This window comes from Megachile rotundata, chromosome 8 (genome assembly GCF_050947335.1).
Source record: "Megachile rotundata isolate GNS110a chromosome 8, iyMegRotu1, whole genome shotgun sequence".
Taxonomy (NCBI): Eukaryota; Metazoa; Arthropoda; class Insecta; order Hymenoptera; family Megachilidae; genus Megachile; species Megachile rotundata.
Genome location: NC_134990.1, coordinates 18162426 through 18183121, shown reverse-complemented (window position 1 = coordinate 18183121; position 20696 = coordinate 18162426). Strand labels below are relative to the sequence as shown.

The 20696-nt window shown below is 37.9% G+C and overlaps 4 protein-coding genes across 20 annotated transcripts in view; 1 reads left to right on the top strand and 3 right to left on the bottom strand.

The window, feature by feature from the left end:
- Positions 1-447: 447 nt before the first annotated feature.
- Positions 448-4044, bottom strand: LOC100882129 (prostatic acid phosphatase). 2 transcript variants are annotated; one of them, XM_012297107.2, is made up of 7 exons: positions 3492-4044; positions 3262-3360; positions 2658-3080; positions 2367-2490; positions 2076-2287; positions 1823-2003; positions 448-714 (listed from the first exon to the last, which is right to left on the bottom strand). In XM_012297107.2, the coding sequence occupies exons 1-7, from the start codon at positions 3588-3590 to the stop codon at positions 704-706; spliced, it is 1149 nt and encodes a 382-aa protein (XP_012152497.1). In that variant the 5' UTR covers positions 3591-4044; the 3' UTR covers positions 448-703. The 2 variants fall into 2 exon arrangements, with proteins under 2 accessions (XP_012152497.1, XP_012152496.1); XM_012297106.2 differs by having other exon boundaries at positions 448-1713; positions 3492-4034.
- A 264-nt stretch (positions 4045-4308) lies between these two features.
- Positions 4309-7878, bottom strand: LOC100876599 (uncharacterized). Of its 3 annotated transcripts, none has more exons than XM_012297146.2 (6): positions 7582-7878; positions 6253-6446; positions 6018-6180; positions 5796-5959; positions 5345-5704; positions 4309-5268 (listed from the first exon to the last, which is right to left on the bottom strand). In XM_012297146.2, exons 1-6 carry the CDS (start codon positions 7640-7642, stop codon positions 5125-5127), a joined length of 1086 nt encoding a protein of 361 aa, XP_012152536.1. In that variant the 5' UTR covers positions 7643-7878; the 3' UTR covers positions 4309-5124. The 3 variants fall into 3 exon arrangements, with proteins under 3 accessions (XP_012152536.1, XP_003708341.1, XP_012152537.1); XM_003708293.3 differs by having other exon boundaries at positions 5796-5938; positions 7582-7877; XM_012297147.2 differs by lacking the exon at positions 7582-7878 and adding an exon at positions 7025-7448.
- A 97-nt stretch (positions 7879-7975) lies between these two features.
- On the top strand, positions 7976-9961 carry LOC100882349 (uncharacterized). Of its 5 annotated transcripts, none has more exons than XM_012297144.2 (5): positions 7976-8175; positions 8523-8745; positions 8823-8992; positions 9094-9278; positions 9341-9961. In XM_012297144.2, exons 2-5 carry the CDS (start codon positions 8543-8545, stop codon positions 9614-9616), a joined length of 834 nt encoding a protein of 277 aa, XP_012152534.1. In that variant the 5' UTR covers positions 7976-8175; positions 8523-8542; the 3' UTR covers positions 9617-9961. The 5 variants fall into 5 exon arrangements, with proteins under 5 accessions (XP_012152534.1, XP_012152533.1, XP_012152535.1 ...); XM_012297143.2 differs by having other exon boundaries at positions 7977-8175; positions 8516-8745; XM_012297145.2 differs by having other exon boundaries at positions 7981-8175; positions 8516-8745; positions 8823-8983.
- A 3800-nt stretch (positions 9962-13761) lies between these two features.
- The window catches only part of L (zinc finger protein Lobe), a 44717-nt gene continuing 37782 nt past the window's right edge, over positions 13762-20696 (bottom strand). For all 10 annotated transcript variants that reach the window (XM_076535084.1, XM_076535085.1, XM_076535079.1 and 7 more), the window contains 4 exons: positions 17679-19422; positions 16478-17566; positions 16194-16418; positions 13762-16114 (listed from right to left, as the gene is read on the bottom strand). In XM_076535084.1, coding sequence (XP_076391199.1) covers positions 15719-16114; positions 16194-16418; positions 16478-17566; positions 17679-19422 — 3454 coding nt within the window. In that variant the 3' untranslated portion in view covers positions 13762-15718. The remainder of the gene's footprint in view (positions 16115-16193; positions 16419-16477; positions 17567-17678; positions 19423-20696) is intronic.

The following is a 20696-nucleotide window of genomic DNA, read 5'->3' as shown; positions in this document are numbered from 1 at the left end:
TTTTACAAAGAGGCTTTCTGCAGAAAAGCTAAAAAAAAAACAATATTTAATGATTACGTAATTGGCTTTTAAATTAGAGCAATTTTAATTTTTCGAAATCAAGTGGCGCCATCTGTCCGGCGAACAGGGTGAACTACACTCGGCGGGAACACGGTTATCGTTAGTTCGCGTATTTTACCGCTAGATGACGCTGCATTTACCGTTCACATAGGAATTGTCTTCCTATACTTTAATAATCAATAAATTAATAACTTTGCAAAATAACTGATTGTATTGGATTTGATTCTGAATTTGATTTTAACACGTGTCCTTACATTAAGGTTTGATTACAGAATGAATAGCGAACGATTTTGCTTTTAAAATAAAGTAAACAAAATAAAAACTTGTATGGTTTTTACTTTTAAAACGAACGTACACCGTTGAAAAGGATAATAAAAATACGAACAATTGTATGATTCTTATATTTTTAATAATATTTTTTCTTTATTCGCTTTGAAGTGTCACAAAAATATTTTGCATGGGATACAATTCATCTTTGTACATGTATCATGATATTGATTAAATAGTTTAATTATTATATACTTGAATTAAAAAACAAGTATTGTCTCTTTCATTTTGAGTCTATTCGGTCATTGCATTTTTTCACTCTGAACACGCTGTTCACAAATATTGTAGTTTTGATAACAGAAATTTTGTCGAAAATTTAAATCGTTCCTGTTAAACATACGCAATATTTCTCTTTAGTTACTAAATAATGTAACTTGATAAAAATATGACTAGACATTTTAATAAATTATGGCGAACGTATTCTTACATTTCGTAATATTTTTAATGTTTCATATTCAATATTAATACGAATACGATTGCGATACGTTTGCATTTAATAAGGAGAAATGATGGGTGAGAAAGAATAGATATATACCCTGAGTCAAAAAATGTAGAATTACGGCTGTTTTACAGAATTTATAGAAAAATATCTTTTGCCGATATTATTAGTACGATTTTTTTTTATCTTTTCTTTATATCACCCTACACACTATTAACAGCAAATAATTTTTATTATCTCTTCTGCAATTAATTTCCTTTTTATATTTTTAAAAATCACAGATAAAGTTCTTCTATACCTCTAGAAATCAATTTAAGTAATATAGTGCTTTGCAATCACAAAGGATAATTAAGAATTCAATGCCACATTTTATTTATTTTTATAAAAGTTGTATTATTATTTTCTTTACTTTTCCCTTCTTATTAATTATATTTTTTATTTTTTTATCGATTCAAATTTGCAAATGATTAAGTACATAGCGGTGTATTTGCTCGTTTAATTACAAATTGAAATTATATTATTAGTGAATTAGAAAAGTCTAAACGTTTCAAAATGTAGCAAAATTTCTCCCAAATTTCATACAAGATATATCACACTTTTGCACGTATCGGCAATTTATCTGTAAATGCATATAAAATCAAATACGAATTTCTAATTTATCTTTAGTTTTGTTAATAATCTAATCATGAAGACATTGATTGTATGGTAGACATAATATACGCATTATTCTGGCAATACTATATGTATATACTATATATTCAGTTATATAGGATCTGTTGTTAACCGGAGGTAATACTGGTTGTGTTCTCGTTTATAATGCCAATAAATAAAGCCAATTATAGATAACACTAGTAAAACTAACATTAGTATCGAGGACGTCAGAATCGCTGCAATAAGGTAGAACGTTTGCATTATTATCGATAAAACATACGATAAAAATAATGCGAACAAGACAATTTTGAAAATTAAGTTTTTCATTTAAAAACTACTACGTACCAATGACTGCCGTTGTATTTATATTATATCCAAGTTTATCCCACTTTAATGTACATTCTTCTTCCCAATTTATGGGCACGACATCTTTTGTTAGCGCAATAAATTGATTTAAAGGGCATAATGCGATGCAACCAGGTAACGTTAGAAGTACTGGTTCGTCGCTATTATTTTTATAAGAAACCTAGAAGAACTCGATATGATTAGCGTTCTTGTGTCGGTGTTTACGTTTCAAAATATTTCAATGTATACTTACCGTTACAAAATACTGATTTTTCAAATTTACTCTTAATTCTAACAGAATCGTAGCAGTGTATGGAGGACAGTGTGGATCAAATACGTTTAGAGTCATCAACATGTTGGCTAAGGTTTCGTCGTGTGCACTGTACATCCATACTTTTCTATCTGGCACTAATGCATTTTTTGATTTCTTTTCCATATGATCTATCATTTCTCCGAGCAATAATCCTGTTACGTTTTAACAGAAAATTAAAATATACGTACAATATTTGAATTCCTTGAATACGTTAGAATAAAGGCTTCTTACCTGATTTTAATCTTTGAAGTATTTTATTGTAAGCGCTAACCGTAAAGCTTTTCGCAGCGAGAGATTTAAGTTTGCCAGGAAATACTGACTCTGTCCACTCTGGTAATGTTTTGTTGTACAAATTCTATAAAAAACAAAAAAAAAAAGATAACGACTGTTAAAACAAAAACTTATTAGACTGTAGACGTTTTTTTCTTTCCAAATCCTAACGCGTTATATACGATATAATCGTATAATACGTGTTATAAACGTTATATAAATCAAATCTAACAGAATAATTAAAAATCGTACCTCGACAAATAACGTATCGTATAATTGTTCGACGGATCTTAAGGAAGAAATTTTATTTCCTGTTTTCTCTGTTAAATATGCGTATAATTTTTTATTTTCTTTCTCTATTTTTTTTAATTCTGGAGAATCGAGAACCTTCCTTAGTTCATAATCGTATCTAGGACAATACTTTTTAGCGGCTAATACGTTATCCTTATCTTCTGGAATAGTATGAACGGGAATAGGCATCCATTTGATACTGTCCCAAACTTGATTGCCACTTGGCGGGTATAGACCAGCAAGATGCGATTCTGCTGACATCAAAGTACGATCTACGTCGGTACTTTGGATATAAATATCGTATGGAGAATATATGTCGCTTAAAAGATGCGAGTAACGTTTTCGAAGCCAACGACCAAGCAATAAATGTTGATGCTTACCAAGCTGTATATAACATAATAAATACAATGATAAGAATTTAGGCATGTCGGAAGGTGAAAATGGTTAAAAGTGCAAACTAGTTACTGCGAAATTGATCTGATTTTCTTTTAAAATATGCAAAAAGATCGCTGTAACAAAAGTTTTCTTTTTTAGAACATACATATTATAGTCGAAGATCACTTACGTTTGTTAACTGGCCATAAGAAACAGGCCAAAAGCTTTCGTTATTGTAAGGATCATTAGGATATGACCTTACAGGGGTCCTATCTCCGTGTCTATATAGCTGTAAAATACATTACAGTTATTTTTAATAAATATGTGCCATAATTTTAAAACAAATACACTGTTCGTTTTATATAGCTTTATGAATACAATAGAAAATTAGTTTGGAAAAAAAGTAAATATGAAACTTACAACATTTGCGAAGACGATGGTTCCCACATTTGCATCTAGAGCATATGATAAGTTTATGATATAGAATGCTAAAACAGCGACGAACAAATTTCTCTTCATATTTTCAATTTCTTTGGATTTTACACTTTTAGCTCTCTGATAAAGAGGCTTCAGGTAGAAATTGAATAAGACATCGATCTGTTATTTACCGCAACCTGTGGAATACTGCGAGCGTTCCAACATCTGGTGAGATATATCATGTATGTGTTCTTCCAGATATGTTTAGATTACATATGTGCAGAATATACGAAATACGAATAATCAACAAGTTTGAAAAACTAGCGTTGCGAAATTTAGTTTTGTGTAATGTCTCGATGTCGGCAGTAGGTTCCCAACCTTTCTTTCTGTTTACAGAAAAGGGTTATTTTAACAGTGGTACTCATCTAACAAAAGTACTTTCCAAATAAAGAAATTTATCAGCGCGATATCTGCTTTTGTTCAAACTTTAGATCGTTGATAAATTGCGTAAACATAACATCGCTGATTGTAATATAAATATAAATTTCATTTTATCTGTCTTGTGATATACATATAATGGATTATCATATTTTTTTTTGTTGTGCACGTTAAAGATATGTAATTATAAGTAATTATGGATAATTAATTATATCAATTAGGCGAACGTTTCAAACATCTTACAAGTTTATTTAATCATATTCAGATTGCAAAAATTTCTTTCTCTCCTTCTTTTATTTGGAAACGAAATTCAATTTATCAAAAGAATATTTTTTTTTTTATTATTAACGGCTAATTAAATGTATAAAGTTGAATACGTAAATATAGTGATTTGTAAATATTTTATTGAAATTGTACAAAGTGAAAAATATTAATGTACGAAGAGACAAGTTTTATCATCACTGATAGTTGTACTACATAATAAAATCTTTGCGAAACAATTACAAATCATAAGTATTATTACAATACACGATTTAAAATTGCACATTTTGTTTTTACAATATTTGTACACGAGTAGGCTTACCTATTTCCATCTTACAACATAATAAGAAAATAAAAAGAAAAAAAAAAAAGAAGAAAAGAAAAGGATTCTATGGTAATATCAAGATCAGTTATATCTACTAACGTACTAAATATAGATTGCTTCTTTAAAAAAGATTGCACGTTATATATAACATAATCTATTTTATACCTTTAACCTGAATTTACAATATAAAATTTGTATATAATTTTTTCTTCTATATTACAATATATGAATACACGTGACTATCTATTGTACATAGAAATTACTTTGGATATAAGATTAATTTTGTTGCTTTTTAAAGCATTAACACAGAAATAACGATCAAATCTTTCCCTGATTTTCACAATCTTCAAAATAAATAAGTCTTCCTATACAGTTACTGTACACACATTTAAATGTAAACAGTTCATTGAACAAATTTAAAACTTTTACACGATTAGTTACATTTTTTATAATTATCATTGATGCGAATACCTTTATCCAAATATGTATTTAGATGATAGAAGTTTACTTTCGAATTATAATTCTTCTAAAATATTCGTATTGTTTGCTCTTAACATTATCTAATATCAAAAAGTGAAATATACTTTGAACAAGATAACAATAACGTTTAAATCACAGTCTTCGCTGACGATAACGTTGCGTTAAAGAAATTAGAAACTGTACTACGAACGGCCATAAAATTAAAATACTGAATAACCGTGGTGAACATTCTTGTAAAGGCCACCATTTTGGATACGAAGGCGTTGTTGGTTGTTTCTAAAACATAATGCATTGTTTAATAAGGAAACATAATAAGAAAAAGAAAATAAAAATTTGATACAGTCTTAATTACATTAACTATTTGTGGCATCAATGCTTGTAGTGTTTGGCCTTCTAAGCTACGTACTCTGGCTGTTATTCTATCTAAGTCTCTTTGTAAATTTTGCATAGTCGTAGCTATTTGATTTAGAAATTCATCATTGGTTTTCTCGTCTTTTTTAGTACGCTGCTTGTTTTTGTCCTGTTTATTTTCTGTAACTGTCTCCGCGTAACCATTTGTATTAGTGTACCCATTGGTTAATTCTGAAAGATGATTTTCTTTCGACGTAATCGATTCGTTAACTTTATCGGTACTGCTGGTCAATCCGTTGGACATTTTTTGAGTACTACTTGAACCTCTTATCGTGTCCTTTTGCGATCGTTCTGGAGCAGACTAAGAAAGAAAGAAGATGAATTTTGGGCGCACAAGTTAAAAATAAAAATTCAACGGCTACTGCATATTCTCCATAATACCAGTAGCTTACTTCGACGGTGTCGATAAATTCTTCTTCTTCTCCATCGGTGTCGGGTGGGCTTACGCTATGGCTACTGGCTGGGCTAGTTTCTAAGCTACTAGCAATATGCCGAGACATATTACAAGCTCTATGCGGTGACGTTTCCCTAGATGCTGCATAAAAAAGAGGATGGACTATAAATAATTAAATGACCGTTTCGAAATTGCATGTATTTATTGTATACGTACTAACCTAGAGGCGAACCAGATAATGGTAAGTCGGGCTGTGAACGCATACGTTCTAACACGGGGCCAAGAAGTAATTCCAAATCTTCGGGCGGAACACTTTCACAAAATGTATCTAAACTGTCTAGAAATGTAGCTACTTTGTCCGTGTAAGACATTGTTTCTACGATCTATTAAATTAAGAGGTAAATGTTAAATAATTTTTGGACGTTATAATGTTCCGTTCGATTTAAAAAATTAACCTTTTTTAATTCTTCCACATAATTATTCATTGCCTCTGTTCTACTCATATTTCCCAAACGTGTCCAAGCATCCCATTTTGCCTTTTTAATCACTTCCCAGAATGCAGGCTTTGGTTGTTCGCACGGACCTTCTGTCGCTTGTTTATAATACGCGTAAAAACGTAGCATGACTTCGTTGCTAGGTTGATATGCTCCTAGAATATAAATATTTTATGTAAGCAAACAGGCTCGTACATCTGGAGAGAGATTCTGGTTGATAAAGGATTATTGTGCTTTAATAATTTTGCATAGGAGTAAAAGAATATTCGTTTTAATAATATCTTATGATATGTCCTATCGATCCTTTAATTAGGATTAGTACTTTATCGATTATGAAGTTCAAAGTGAGGAACAAAATTACCATAGGCTAAATACGAAAAATGATTAGAAAAAATTTATGAAATTGTTTCCGGATTAAAAATTTGAATGGTACAATTAACAAACACGTAGATATATTTGTGATCGCTCAATAGGAACATTTCAGCTTTAAATACAAAGTGCAATTCACTTATTCCTACTCTGTTAGAAAGTGAAATGAGAACACTCACACAGTTGCTTATAATAAATAGAAAGTATATACGTGTTCAGTTATGAATGCAATGATGTTATATTATATTATTTTTAATATAGTTCCCTGATATAATTATCAAGTTATACAATGTATTAAGCAGTTTCTATTCAACATTTATCGTCTACTATTCTTTTAAAATAGAAAGTTGAAATTTAGTATTACCATGATCATTAAAACTTGCATATCCTGTAAACAAATTGTACGTATATACTATGTATACAATCTCTACGTATAAAGAAGAAATCAGTTATTAAACGGTTCTTTTATATAAATTTTTATTAATTTCGTTTAAAATAATAGAACAGTTATGAGTCCAATATGCAAATAATATCAGGTAATATGTAAACGAAGATAGGAATGTACTGTTAAACGAACAACATCGTAAATTTATCTGATTTCGATGAAAAATGCGGATAAATATTTTGTTAAGTCAGACATGAACTTTGAACGATTGCTTCACGAGTAGTAGTTCATGTATGAATTTAGTCTCGTAAAAGCTTGCTGTTTTGCGTATTGCTAATTAAAAAAAACTAGCCTGACAAGTATTGTATGAATAAAATGTCGCAGGAACGTAGCGTATAATATCATATTGTATTAAAAATGTGTGCTGCATTGTACAACGTATCGAGGCAAGTTAACGATTGAACCCGTTTAAAAATGAAATCGAAAGACAGGAAGATCGAAGTAACATAAGTAAAACAATTATTAGAAAAGTTTACCATTTTTTGGTAGATTCCGGATCACATTAACAGCCGCCTGAAACTGTTCCTCCGTCGTCATGGTAAAATCAAGCAAAATCTGCAGTCTTTGAACAGACTACGTATTCACGCTCGCTTCGTTAGAGCGTTATCGCACCTCTTTTAATATCGATTATTACTTTCAAAGAATTCGATCGATATACTTTTTAACGAAACAATTTAAAAAGTTACTTGATCTCCGTTGTATTGGACGAGAAAAAAAAAAAAAAACTGTTAAAAAGTCCACTACAATAAGGGAATGACAGATCACCGATTGATGACTGGCGATCGTCCGGCGATCATACATTCACAGTGGCGCATGCGCATTAAATGATAATTTGCCGTGGTTTGATCCCCTTCCTTCGTTTTCGCAAGCTTGTCGACAGTGGTCGCACTGTAGTTAGTGTTGCTCTATATGACACCTGTCTTGTTCGTATCGAATCGTATGTATAATTTTTAGCGCAAAAATCTGGTTTGCCCCCTGCAGAAAACAGCGACGAAAAAAAAGAGGTCGTTATCACGGTGCAGAAATAAAACATCGTGGTCCCTACCATAAGCTCTGGTACCGAAGCATCGGTGAGTATTGTATCTAACTGTCGAGAGACATTTTCAACACCTCCTCCTCTTAGGCGTAATTTTCCTTGAAGAAACCAGATTGTTCGTATCCATACATAAAGAATTGACAATTTTTAAGCTGTCGGGATAGGAATAACGATTTTTAATTGAATCATTGAGTCTTGACGGTTAGTTTTTAAACACGAGGTTACATAGATAGCTGTTTTTGTGCAATATCTATGTAAAGTTGCAAAGTTTCAAATATATTTGAACTGGTTTTTCTTGAAATCATGATGTTCTATTTATATAATTGTTGTAACAATTGTACGATATATTAAAATAAAATTTAATTCTTTGTAAGATTTCAGGGAACGGAGAGGAATTAAGAATGACGACTATAAGTCGTGGTCGGGGATGGATGCAGAACGACGAAAATCCATTACCCAGACCAGGAAGATCGTTCTGTTCGGAGGATGTTAATCATACAAATATCATTAACTTAATTAATACCGTAAACGATGAAAATTTAATAGAAAAAGCCGAAGCGATTGTAAAATTAGTCAACGACAAAACGAACGAACAGAATTTAGAGTAACGTATAAAAATTCGCTATCTTCTAGATAAGTTGAAAGCGTTTCAGATTCGTTAACTAACATAATCGATTGTAGGAATATACACAGAAAACTGTATAAACATGCTTTAAACGATAAGGAGTTTGGTTCAAAATTGTTAAAGGTATATACTTGTACCGTGTTTAAAAGCGTGTACGATTCCGAAAAAAGAAGTTTCTACGGGCATTTAGTAGAATGTTTTCAAATTGATTACGAAAGTATGCGTCGTACGTATATAAATATATGTATATACATATATGTATATACATATATAAATATATGTATATACATATATTTTATTTGGCTTTTAATTCTGTTTTAAATTTAGGAAGGAAAGAGTTAAGGGACGAGAACGTAATGCAATTTTATAACGCTATTTCTTTATTTTCTGAATTCTTACGTTGCATCACAGGCCCGCATTTTTCCCGTATAGTACAATCAGCGTTATTGAATTACATGGAAATGTTGATAGAAACATCTTCGGCCGAAGATATAAAGATTTTTGCAGAACAGGTACGCGTTTGAACGAAATATATTTTGCTTTGTATTTTATTAAATTTACGTTTTGTTTTCAGGTGATCATACATGGAAAACATTTGTACAGTTCTTGCAAAGAAGAAACGGATAACTTGATGATTGCCGTAAGACAGAAGTTAATCAATGATAATATGTCTGTAACGTCTCGTCGAATTTTATTATACGTAATAGATTTAAGCAGTAGAAATTTCGACGTGCTTCCCGATAGCTTGCAGAAATTTTATAAATCTCAATTGGAAAACGATTTTAAGCAAGACGATAAACATATCATAATTAAATCGTTAACAAAAGCGAAAGATGGTAATCGCGAATAATATTGAATAGTTAGTAAATGCTTTTGTATTTGTTAAACGACGAATAAAAGTGTGAATTATAGAACATAATTGTTCGAAGTATGAGTCGAATAATGAGAAACAAGAACTCGTACTTGCAAAATGTGAAATTTTCAAAGATTCTGGTGCAACAGATGTTGAAAGTTTTGTGAGGAATATGAGAAGTGAAATAAAATAATGGACAACATAAAGAAAACAGTATCGTGATATGCGATGCGCCATGTAAACTTTGTATATTATGCGTATATCGTAAGTGTGTGTTGTGACATTAAATTGTATTTGTTATTCAAATTATTTAAGTAAAATTGTAACCTATGAAAAAGGTGATTAATTTTTACTTTTTAGTAAATTGGCAATTTACTTAAATAATCCCAGCTTATTACAGATTGCTCGTTATTTGTTATCAGTGTATCTCTTTTCTTTCTGGAATTATCATCCGTTTGCAATTCGTTTAGTCGTTAAAAGTTCAATTTTTGATAGTACTATATGTGATTAATGATTTGTTGTGCGATGTATAAAATTGGTATTTTTGGCGGGAAAGCAGTATTGCCGATATACCCCCTCGCGCGTTCTACTATCCTGATACCAAGAGCAATTTTTCGAGCCGCGCCGATTCCCCCACCGTGTAGCCTTATTTTCTCTTTGCGCGAACTATTTTGCGCACGCGTGCCACCTCTTTGCGTATCCTGCTGTACTAATACTCCTGATACCCTAATATCAACCGTATATAACGGAAGTTGGTAGCATAAGTAATTGATTTTTTCCAAGTAACCTCCTTACGCTTTCTGCTATTTTGCTGGCAGGAGTAGATTTTGGGATCGCAATTCGTATCTTCCTTCCCTTACTTTTTCTTTACGATATTCTTCAAGCTTTTATACATTTTATATTATTATGTTCAGATTCTTATATTCCTAAACAATCGATTACTTTACCGTTCCTATACTTTCTATAGCTTCTTGTACTTGCTGGTGTCATAGAGTTTTCTATTCATAACTCGTATTAAACTCTACGGGGATATGGTTTTTCGGTGATTATTCCTCCGTGGCATGCGCGGCCGGTGCGCAGGAGGAATATACACGATAATCACTATACAAAATCGTTAATTACTCGCTTTCTGAGCACACTCTATCAACTTTTATGATTAAAAAATGCTCACTGATTCCTTACCAATTTTCTCATATCACATATGTTCACATTTTTATTGTAAATAATTAGTTATTAATTAATATCCAACACGAAGTCGCCGGAATACATCGTACGTATGAGCTAATTTCAAATAATCAATAACACATTTTCCAAACACAATTTATGCACTCTTATTATAAAAGAATGTTCAGTGAACCCCCAGCTACTTTCTCGTACCACATTTGGTCAGATGTTTAACGAAATTAATTAGTTATTAACTAATAACCTAACGCCAGCCACGGTGACAAGCGCTATACACGAGGTCACTTTGAATAATTAATTACACTTTTTCTGGATATATTTCCTGCACTTTTATGATTGAAGAATGGCCAGCAATGCATTATTTAAATGGTTCGATCATAAAAGTACATAAATAATGTTCGGGTAAGGAGTAATTAATTATTTTGTGTCAGCATTGCGATACGTACACGAGCCGCCTATGTCAATTCTACTGCACATGCAAAGTGCAATATTTCGCCACTTTGACGACGCAGTATGGTTCCTGAGGCATTTAGAAACAAATTTTTATTAGGGTTTGATGCGTTTTGATGCCTAATAAAGCCAGGAAATCAATTTTTGTCGAATTCGGTCGAAAACGGTACAGGTGGCGCCATCTAGCGGCGAGCGGCGGAACTACGAAAAACTAAAATTTCGATTTTCTCCGGAATTAGGCAATTCTACGTATTTCTGAGGGTCGGAAATTGTTCTGTGACCTCTCTAGAACCTACGTATTGCCGCAAGAACCTCCTCAGAGCGCTGGAAAAGGAAATAAAAAAATAGGTCAAAACATGGACTAAAAAATTGGCGTCCATCTAGCGGCGAAAGTTGGAACTACAAAAATATAAAAATGCGATTTTCTCGAAAATTAGCGAACTTTGAGTAATTCTGAGGGTCAGAAATCAATCTGTGACCTCTCTGAAACCTATATAATGCCACAAGAACCCGCTAAAAGCGCTAGAAAAAAAAATAGAAAAATAGTCCAAAACATGGACTAAAAAATTGGCGTCCATCTAGCGGTGAAAGTTGGAACTACAAAAACATAAAAATTCGATTTTCTCTAAAATTAGCGAACTTTGAGTATATCCGAGGGTTATAACGTGTTATGTGATCGCATTAGAAGCAAAATAATGCAATAAAAGCTTCCTAAAGGCTTTAATAAAGAAAATAAAAAAAATGTCATTTTATGGAGAAAATTTGTGGCGCCATCTAGCGGCGAAACTGCGAACTAAACGCAGTAAGGGGTCAAATAAAAATTGATTATCTGGGCTTAATAGGCAAAAAAATGAATAACTTATTCAACAAACATTGCTTCAAAATGTCTAAAAAAGGCATACTACGTCATCAAAGTTGCGAAATATTACATTATATATTTTTCCTTAACGCGTGTACGGGCATACGTTTTTTTAATTTAGTTCGCAGTTTCGCCGCTAGATGGCGCCACAAATTTTCTCCGTAAAATGACATTTTTTTTATTTTCTTTATTAAAGCCTTTAGGAAGCTTTTATTGCATTATTTTGCTTCTAATGCGATCACATAACACGTTATGACCCTCAGACATACTCAAAGTTCGCTAATTTTAGAGAAAATCGAATTTTTATGTTTTTGTAGTTCCAACTTTCACCGCTAGATGGACGCCAATTTTTTAGTCCATGTTTTGGACTATTTTTCTATTTTTTTTTCTAGCGCTTTTAGCGGGTTCTTGTGGCATTATATAGGTTTCAGAGAGGTCACAGATTGATTTCTGACCCTCAGAATTACTCAAAGTTCGCTAATTTTCGAGAAAATCGCATTTTTATATTTTTGTAGTTCCAACTTTCGCCGCTAGATGGACGCCAATTTTTTAGTCCATGTTTTGACCTATTTTTTTATTTCCTTTTCCAGCGCTCTGAGGAGGTTCTTGCGGCAATACGTAGGTTCTAGAGAGGTCACAGAACAATTTCCGACCCTCAGAAATACGTAGAATTGCCTAATTCCGGAGAAAATCGAAATTTTAGTTTTTCGTAGTTCCGCCGCTCGCCGCTAGATGGCGCCACCTGTACCGTTTTCGACCGAATTCGACAAAAATTGATTTCCTGGCTTTATTAGGCATCAAAACGCATCAAACCCTAATAGAAATTTGTTTCTAAATGCCTCAGGAACCATACTGCGTCGTCAAAGTGGCGAAATATTCATTTTTTTATTTTCCTTATATGCGTGGTCGGACCCTCATTTTTTAGGTTTAGTTCGCCCGTTTTGCCGCTAGATGGACGCCAATTTTTTAGTCCATAAGCTGCACTATTTGTGTATGTAATACTTTGTAATTTTATATCTTTTGTTATTCTGTCAATAGAATTTTATATTTGTATTTAATAAAGACAACATATATGTATAGGTCCGTTTTGGATCTGAAGTGTATTTTAATAAAAAAAAAAAAAAAAAAAGAAGATATTGTACTATTTGTAACGGTTTGCTACTGCGCATAGGGTCAAAGTTCAAAATTGAACGTTAATTTCCTGGAGTGTATTTCAGCCCAGAGTGAAATTTTTCCACCCCTTAAACCTGGACGGCTCAAGTTGGTCTCGGAAATAGTGTTTTTAAAATGTATGCGTCGAATATCGAAGAATGGGTGTTTTGCAATATTCCCAATAACGAAAATTCCAAACGCGAGCAAATTCAATTTTTACATCGAAGTCTATGAGGATCAGTCTTTTCGGTGATTATTCCTCCGTGGCAAGTCTGATTAAAAATTTTTTTTTCTATATCCATCTGGATGTACATACGCATGCGCGTGCAAAATTTGATGAGAATCGATTGAGTGGTCCAAAAGAAAAAACGCGGACAAAGAAGTTGCAAAGTCAAGTATAAGAATCAATGACTAATATGTAATTGTAATTTAGTTTTTTCGATGACGCGGAATATAGATTAATAGGAAATAGGACATGAATTAATGAAAAATCACTCGGTGCCGGCAATTATGTTACTTTTATTGTTTAACGAACGTCATTCGAACAATGAATTCGATAACGGAAAGAAAATGATCGTTACAGGTTTGTGGAAATAATCGTTTGTACGTGTTACATATTTTTTCAGACATACTCTGTGCTCGGCACTCGAATCAAAGTTGTAGGAAGTTGTCGAAGGATGTTTCGAAATTCGTCGAGGAGAGTATCGTTTAAAATTTAAAACGTCGAAGAAGACGAATCGTGTAGCAGGGGCGAAGCTCTTCGGAGAAAGAAAAGGGCTTTTCAAAAGGCGAGGACAGCTTCGTGGTACACTGCTTCTCTCCTCGACGCACAATACTTATACAATGATCGTGTTTAACAAACGGATCGTTCGCTCACTCGACCGATTCACAATTGTATACGTTGTTACATTACAGACTCTACACGAACATGAACGAACGAAAAAAGTGAGCAAAAGTAACAAACAATGTATAGAGAATTATACATATAATCTATCGATTATTTAACAACTGAACAAGACTACGTAACACGGGTATTTCTTCTACATATACAGAACTCGTACGTATTAGTACGTAATTGGTACGTAATTAGTACGTAATTAGTACGTATTAGAACGGAATGGAATTAATTGGAAGGAAACTGTTGGAATTTCGCCGAGACGAAACAGTAAGGAAGGATCAACCGAAATAACTCTTTTATTGTCATGCTCTTTCGATAAAAAATTTCGATTCTCCGTTGGACCAAGTCGAATTTCTTCGATTCGCTTCGGTGTTTTCCTTTCTATTATTTCGTATTTAGTCAAACATTTTTCACGCGTATAAGCCGGAAACGTTAAAACGATATAACAATATGAAATAATATAATTTTCTTACGATATAAATAGTATTTTACAATTCTCGTTTATACATATAATGTACATTGTTATCAATATGATAGAAGGTATATTCATTACAATCTACGTAGCTTTTTACAATTGTAATGTATAAATATATATATATATATATATATATAATTTATATGTATATCACATATTAGTTTGTATAGATTATTGAATACGCGAAAGATTCCTCCGTTGTTGATTTGTTCGACTGGAGGAAAATCGGGGTAAAGGCTCGCGAAATGCATTGGAATCGGAACGTGTTACGGCGTTTCTAAACTCTCTTCGTACAAGCGTTGTTATTGCCCTGTAATCTCTAACGAGTAACGATGTTTCAGATTCAATAACTATAAAATATTGTCTACGGTGGAACAGAAACGACGCGTTACCATGTACTCGATATTTACATTAATCGTTTTATTATTTCTCGATTATCCATGCTTACGCGTTCCCGAATGTTCCGAAAGATTCGCACTCTTCTGTTCGTTTCGCGTTCAATCCGATAAGGGTATTGGTTAAAAACGGCGAAAGAAAATAGAATCGCACAGGTTTCGCGAGTTAAAATCGACGTCGTAAGCTTATAGTTAGTGGACAGGTTATTGCATTTGCTTCGTTTAAATAATAATGATTACGAGGTTAAATCGATGGAACGCGACTAATACTCGCTTAATACTATTCAACGTATGTAGAAATTGTAGCACCGGACAGCTCTTTATTTTTCTTTGTCTTTTTGTGATAAGAAGTAAGAATATTCTTATCATTGGCGTATGTCGCGTCCGTAAGAGAATCTTCTAGCATAACATTATCGGTACAGTTAAAATCGACGCACGATCTTTCGAGCAACGAAAACTGACTGTGTCTCAACGAGAATTTAACGCGAACGATACTCCGATCAGCTAAGCATACTATGTAGAAATAAAGTAACGAAGTAGGAAGAACGTAGAAGAACATACGTATATTCCTTGGTTCTCTAATTAATCAGAGAAACTAATTAGTCCGGGAGATGGATTCGTTGAAATTATTCAACGGTAAAGTTTGTTAATAAAACGCCGAGAGAGTATCTCGATCGAGAAGAAACGATCACGAATGAATTTTCTCTTGAACGGAATCGACGCTCTCTATCTCCGTTTTAAATTTTTGATCCGCGTCCGATCGTTTGAACGTTCCCGAGGCGTCCTGCTCCGCTTGCTCTTCCACGTTGATTTCTTCCTCGTCTTCCTCCGCAGCTTCCGCGAGTAGCTCCTCTTTTACCGTGATCATCTCCTCTTTGCAATTTTGCTGGTCAACAGCAACAGCATCAGTAGCAGCGGCGTCCCTTTTCGTTTCGTTGGCGTTCTGCAGGGTTTCGGTTGCGTCTCCGGGTCGATGGAACGTTAACGCGTGATGGTCCAACTCGGCTCTGAAGAAGAACTTGAGGAGACACTTGGAACAGTCGTACGGGCGGGCACCTAAACCGTGTTCTTGCAGCATGTGATTCTGAAAAGATATATCGATATATGTATATTATTAAATATTATGGGCACCGCGTGCGCGTGTATAATAGCGAGGCAAGTACCTGAAGACCGATTGGCGCAGTGAAGAGAGATTGACAAATGTAGCAGCTGAGAGCGGCGCATCCGGCGAATGTGTGCTCTATCAAATGACTCTGTAACTGTAACGGACTGCTGGCCTCGAACAGACACAAATGACACCTGAGAGCATCCACGGAAGTTTTCCCGGACGACTCGAGGTGATCCTTTCTCACGTGTTGCTGTATCTTGGCCTCGGTCGAAAAGGACATCTGAAATCGTGGTTAATCGTAATAATCGTGATTAAAATAAACCGAATGTTTCGGCTTACCTGACACTGTATACAGGTGTAGGTGTTCGAAGCAGCTCCGATCTTGTCGTGCTCGAGCATTTTGTGTTTCTCCGCTTGTTCGGAGTCCTCGAACTTGAGGCCGCACTCGTCGCATCTAATACCGTCGTTCGTTCGGTCCGTTTTGTCCTCGGTGTTGTTTCTACGGTCCGTTTCCCATTTGTCTCTCGAGCCCTCTCCTCCTCGAGGCGGTTCCTTGCTGCTCGACGACCATTTTAACCTGGTCGGTTCGTAAGGCGAATTCAGAATAGGCAGGCCTTGCGAGTGACGAACGTAACAGGACTTGCAGACCCTCAGGGACTGTCCTCCTCCGGTCACGTGGCTCGGAGGCAGACTGACCAACTCGTCCACGTGGTAATCTCTCAGACAGAGACAGCAGCTCGGGTTCTGGATCGGGTTCTGGATCGGCTTCTGGCTAGGATTGGGACTGGATCCGAGGCTGCGGGATCCGGCGGAACCTCGGAGATGGTGTCTGGCGTGAAGACGACACTCGAGATCGGTGATGAGCGTTTGTCTGCAAACGACGCAGGCCGCGGGTAAATGGGGAAGAGAAGCGTCGTGCCGTTGCTGAGGATCCACGTTCTCGAGGCTGTGCCTTTGCACGTGTTCGAGGAACTGCGATTCCGAAGTCAAGCATCCGCGACAGACGACGCAGCTGTCGCTCAGTCGAATCTTGCAGTGTTTCTGCAACTTGTGCTCGGCGAGACTGGCCCCGGACGGGCAGACCTCGTCGCAGATGTTGCACTTGTGACGTCCTCCGGGTTCGTTCGAAGCGTGCTGGATTCTGGTGTGAGATTCCAGCTCGGTTCGAGATCGGCACGCCTCTCCGCAATAGGCGCAGCTCATGCTGAGATTCGACAACGATTTGTTCTGCAGTTTCCCAGCAGGGCTGTGAGCGACCTTTTTGTGAGCCTGAAGTTCCGCATCGTTCGCGAACTCTCCTCTCTCGCATAGATCGCACTGCTGGGAGGCTGGCCCGACGTAGTTGGCGCGTTTGTTGTTATTGTCGCGTTGGTTCGGAAGGTTGTTGTTGCTCGATGCCGGGGAACGACCTCTTTTCTGCGATTTACTCTGCAACAAATTATTATTTTCCAGCAAAAAAGATAAGTGTCGGTTATGCTCGGTTTGGAAAGATCGCGAAAAATGGAAGGTTTCGTAAACGCGAATACGAGTAGCTGCGTACCTCTTCCTGCAATCTCGAGCTTCTGCCGATTCGTCCGTTTTCCCTGGACGCGGTCCTCGTCGTGGCTCGATGATCGCCGGAACGATGCGCCTGGGCGATGTGCCTGTCGAGCAAGAACTCGACCGCGAAACCCTCTCTGCAGACTGGACATCTGTAGAGGCTAGCGGAATGGCTGGCCAAGTGAAGTTGGAGCTCGAGTTCGGATCCGCAGAAAATCCCGCAGAAAACGCATCTGGGTCCCGAGGAGGCGGCAGCGGCGGTGATTCCAGGAGTCGAAGCTGGACTGGTAGCGAGAGGACTGCCGGCGGAGAGCGTGGCCGGCGCGTGAACGGTTCTCACGTGGTTGGCCATCTCGGATTCGCTTCTGAAGAAACTCTTTCCCTCCCCGGTCGTGTTTCCGGGCGAATTGTCTAGGTCGGGAACGGTCGAACAGGCGTTGCACCGATAGACTCGGCACTCCTGACTGTGTTTCACCGCGAAGTGAACCTGTATCGCAACCCTGGTGTCGAAGGTGTCCCTGCACAGGGCGCATCTGTAGAGATGATGAGCGTGGCTGTCGAGCAGATGTCTCTGCAGAAGATCGGGATGAGGATAGAGGTTGTTGCAGGCGCCGCAGGCGTACTCCTTGCTGACCTGGCCTAGGTAATGGTTGGTCAGATGGACCAGCATGTCCTCCTTGTCCTGAAAAGTGGCGTCGCACTTTGGGCAAGGATGCTGCCTGAGGTCGTTTCGGTGATCGGCTTGGAGATGTCTGGCCAGGTGTTCCCTGAACGACTCGAAGTCCTTGAGAGCCGCGCCGCACTGACCGCAAAGCAGAGTTCCAGCCGTGTAACTGGTCTCGGTCGCGTGTTTGTTGGTCAGATCGGCCGGCTCGGTCGGTGTTTGTTCTCTGCGCTTCTGACTCCTGCCGGTGTTCGAGTCGTAGCCGCCGTTCAACTCGGTCTCCGGGTAATCGCGAGCCTCCAACGGTCGTCGATTTTCGCAGTGTCGCAGAACGTAGTGTTCCGCGTACGCGGCCGCGGAGGTGCACGGGATGCCGCACAACGGGCACATCATCAACGCAGCCGAGCCGTATTGGTCGATTCCGTGTATGGAGAGGAGATGATCCCTTAACGAGGCCAACGCGGAAAACTTGATCGTGCATCGATTGCACGCGAACGGACCGTTTTCGTACTGCTCCTTCTCCGTCGTGCCGCGCTTTCTTTCGTGATCCGCGGACGTGCCGGATCCCTCGAGCCGCTCCGAGGACGATTTGTCCGCGCGGTGATAACCGACCAGTTGCTCGCCGCTTCCGTTGCCCGACGGGGAAACGGTCGCGACGCTCTCGCCGTTCAGGATCGCGCGATGCATCGTGTGCACGTGCATCTGAAGCTGCTGCATGCAGCTGAACGAGTCTCTGGTACAGTACATGCAGGCCAACTTGAGAGGAGAGGTTAAGATCGGGGTGGTCGAGCAGCTACCCTGAGAGCTTTTCAATCCGGACTTTGGATTCGGAGCAAGGTTCAAGGACGGCGACGGAGAACTCGCTACCGGAGGCGAGGACGTACTGTGCGAGGAGACGCTCCTTCGTCCGTGATCCGCCTCTTGCGGTTGCAATTTCTTCGTTCCCTGGGACTGATGATGCTTCTTGTGCGATTGCATATGGGATGTCAAGGCTGCCGCTGTATTGTAACCTCTCGAACAGGCCGTACACTGGTAGGGCTTCTGGGTATCGTGCGTTTTCATGTGGATCTTGAGGTGATCGCTGAAAATCGTTTAAATCAGGCATATTTTTTTTTCTTTTCTTTTTCGCGTCATTGGCAAATACGTTCGGTGGCGATACGAAACAACGAATTTCGAAGGAGAAGAGCGGCGAGCGACGAGAGAGAGAGACTCGAAAGAGGATCGTTCCAACGGTGACAAATGACTAATGATCGTAACAAGACCGCGATCCCGCGATCCCGCGCGTCCCCGCGGCTCGCATTAGTCAAGCTTACTCTCTTACGTGACTTCTCTTTCAGCTCTTTTCCCTCTCCGTCCGTTGATTCAACCGAACGCGCGCGACCCCTTTTCCTATCTTTATTTCTCTCTTTTCGCTCGCGTATTGAAATGGTAAGCTGGTTCGAGAGCTGCCGGTAGGGTGGCGCGAGTCTTTCCTGCTCGACACGAGAGGACCCCTCTCCGAACACGTAGGAGAAACGAGTCCTTGTTCAGCCGAGTGGACAGGTAGGCGCGCATAGGTGTTACGGGACAACAGGTAGAACATTAGTCAAGTGGTTGGTTGTTGCTCGTCCCTAGACTACATCGCCTTACGTCGCGGTCGAGACTTTTCGACGAGAACCTTTTCGCGGCCCCTTATCGCTAATATTTTCCCCTTATCTGGCCACGATTCCCGTTTCGGTAGGCGGCTAAAGTCTGGCTCGTCTCGGCGAATCTCGTCGGGCACCGGTTACCGCCTTCGATCCGATTCGACTTGACGCGAACGAAAGGCAAAGTCGTAACAGAGACTTAACCTGTCAGCCATTATTATAATCGGCTTTCCGGATCTTTACGCCACGTCTCTATTCTCGTTCTCCCACCTTGACGGTCGGCTTTTGGCTTGGGTGAGCCAACAAAAGGGTGAAAACCCCCGTGGTTCTCGCATACATCTCGCGCAACCATGGGAGGGATTCGACCGAATACGAGTCCGATCGATCGTTGTTCGTGCATCGTCCAGCGGCACGAACAATTTTTCCTCTTATTTCGATAAAGATCGTAACTCGGGAGATATCTCTTTGGGGGGGGGGGGGGAAACGGAAGACCTCTAGCAGTCTCGTCCCGTCGCGTCCGGTCTTTACAGACAGGCAAGGTAGGTGGAAACGACACGCGCGATAATAGAACGGGCAGAGGGTAACGGCAGTCGATAATTTCGACGCGTGAATTATTGAAACGCAAAGTGCACCGGCGAATTCGCTGTCCGTCTTCGTTTCTGCACGGCCTGAGGGACTCGTTTTTACCGCGAATCTCTACAAGGATGGTTAGAATTGGTTCAATCGAGTT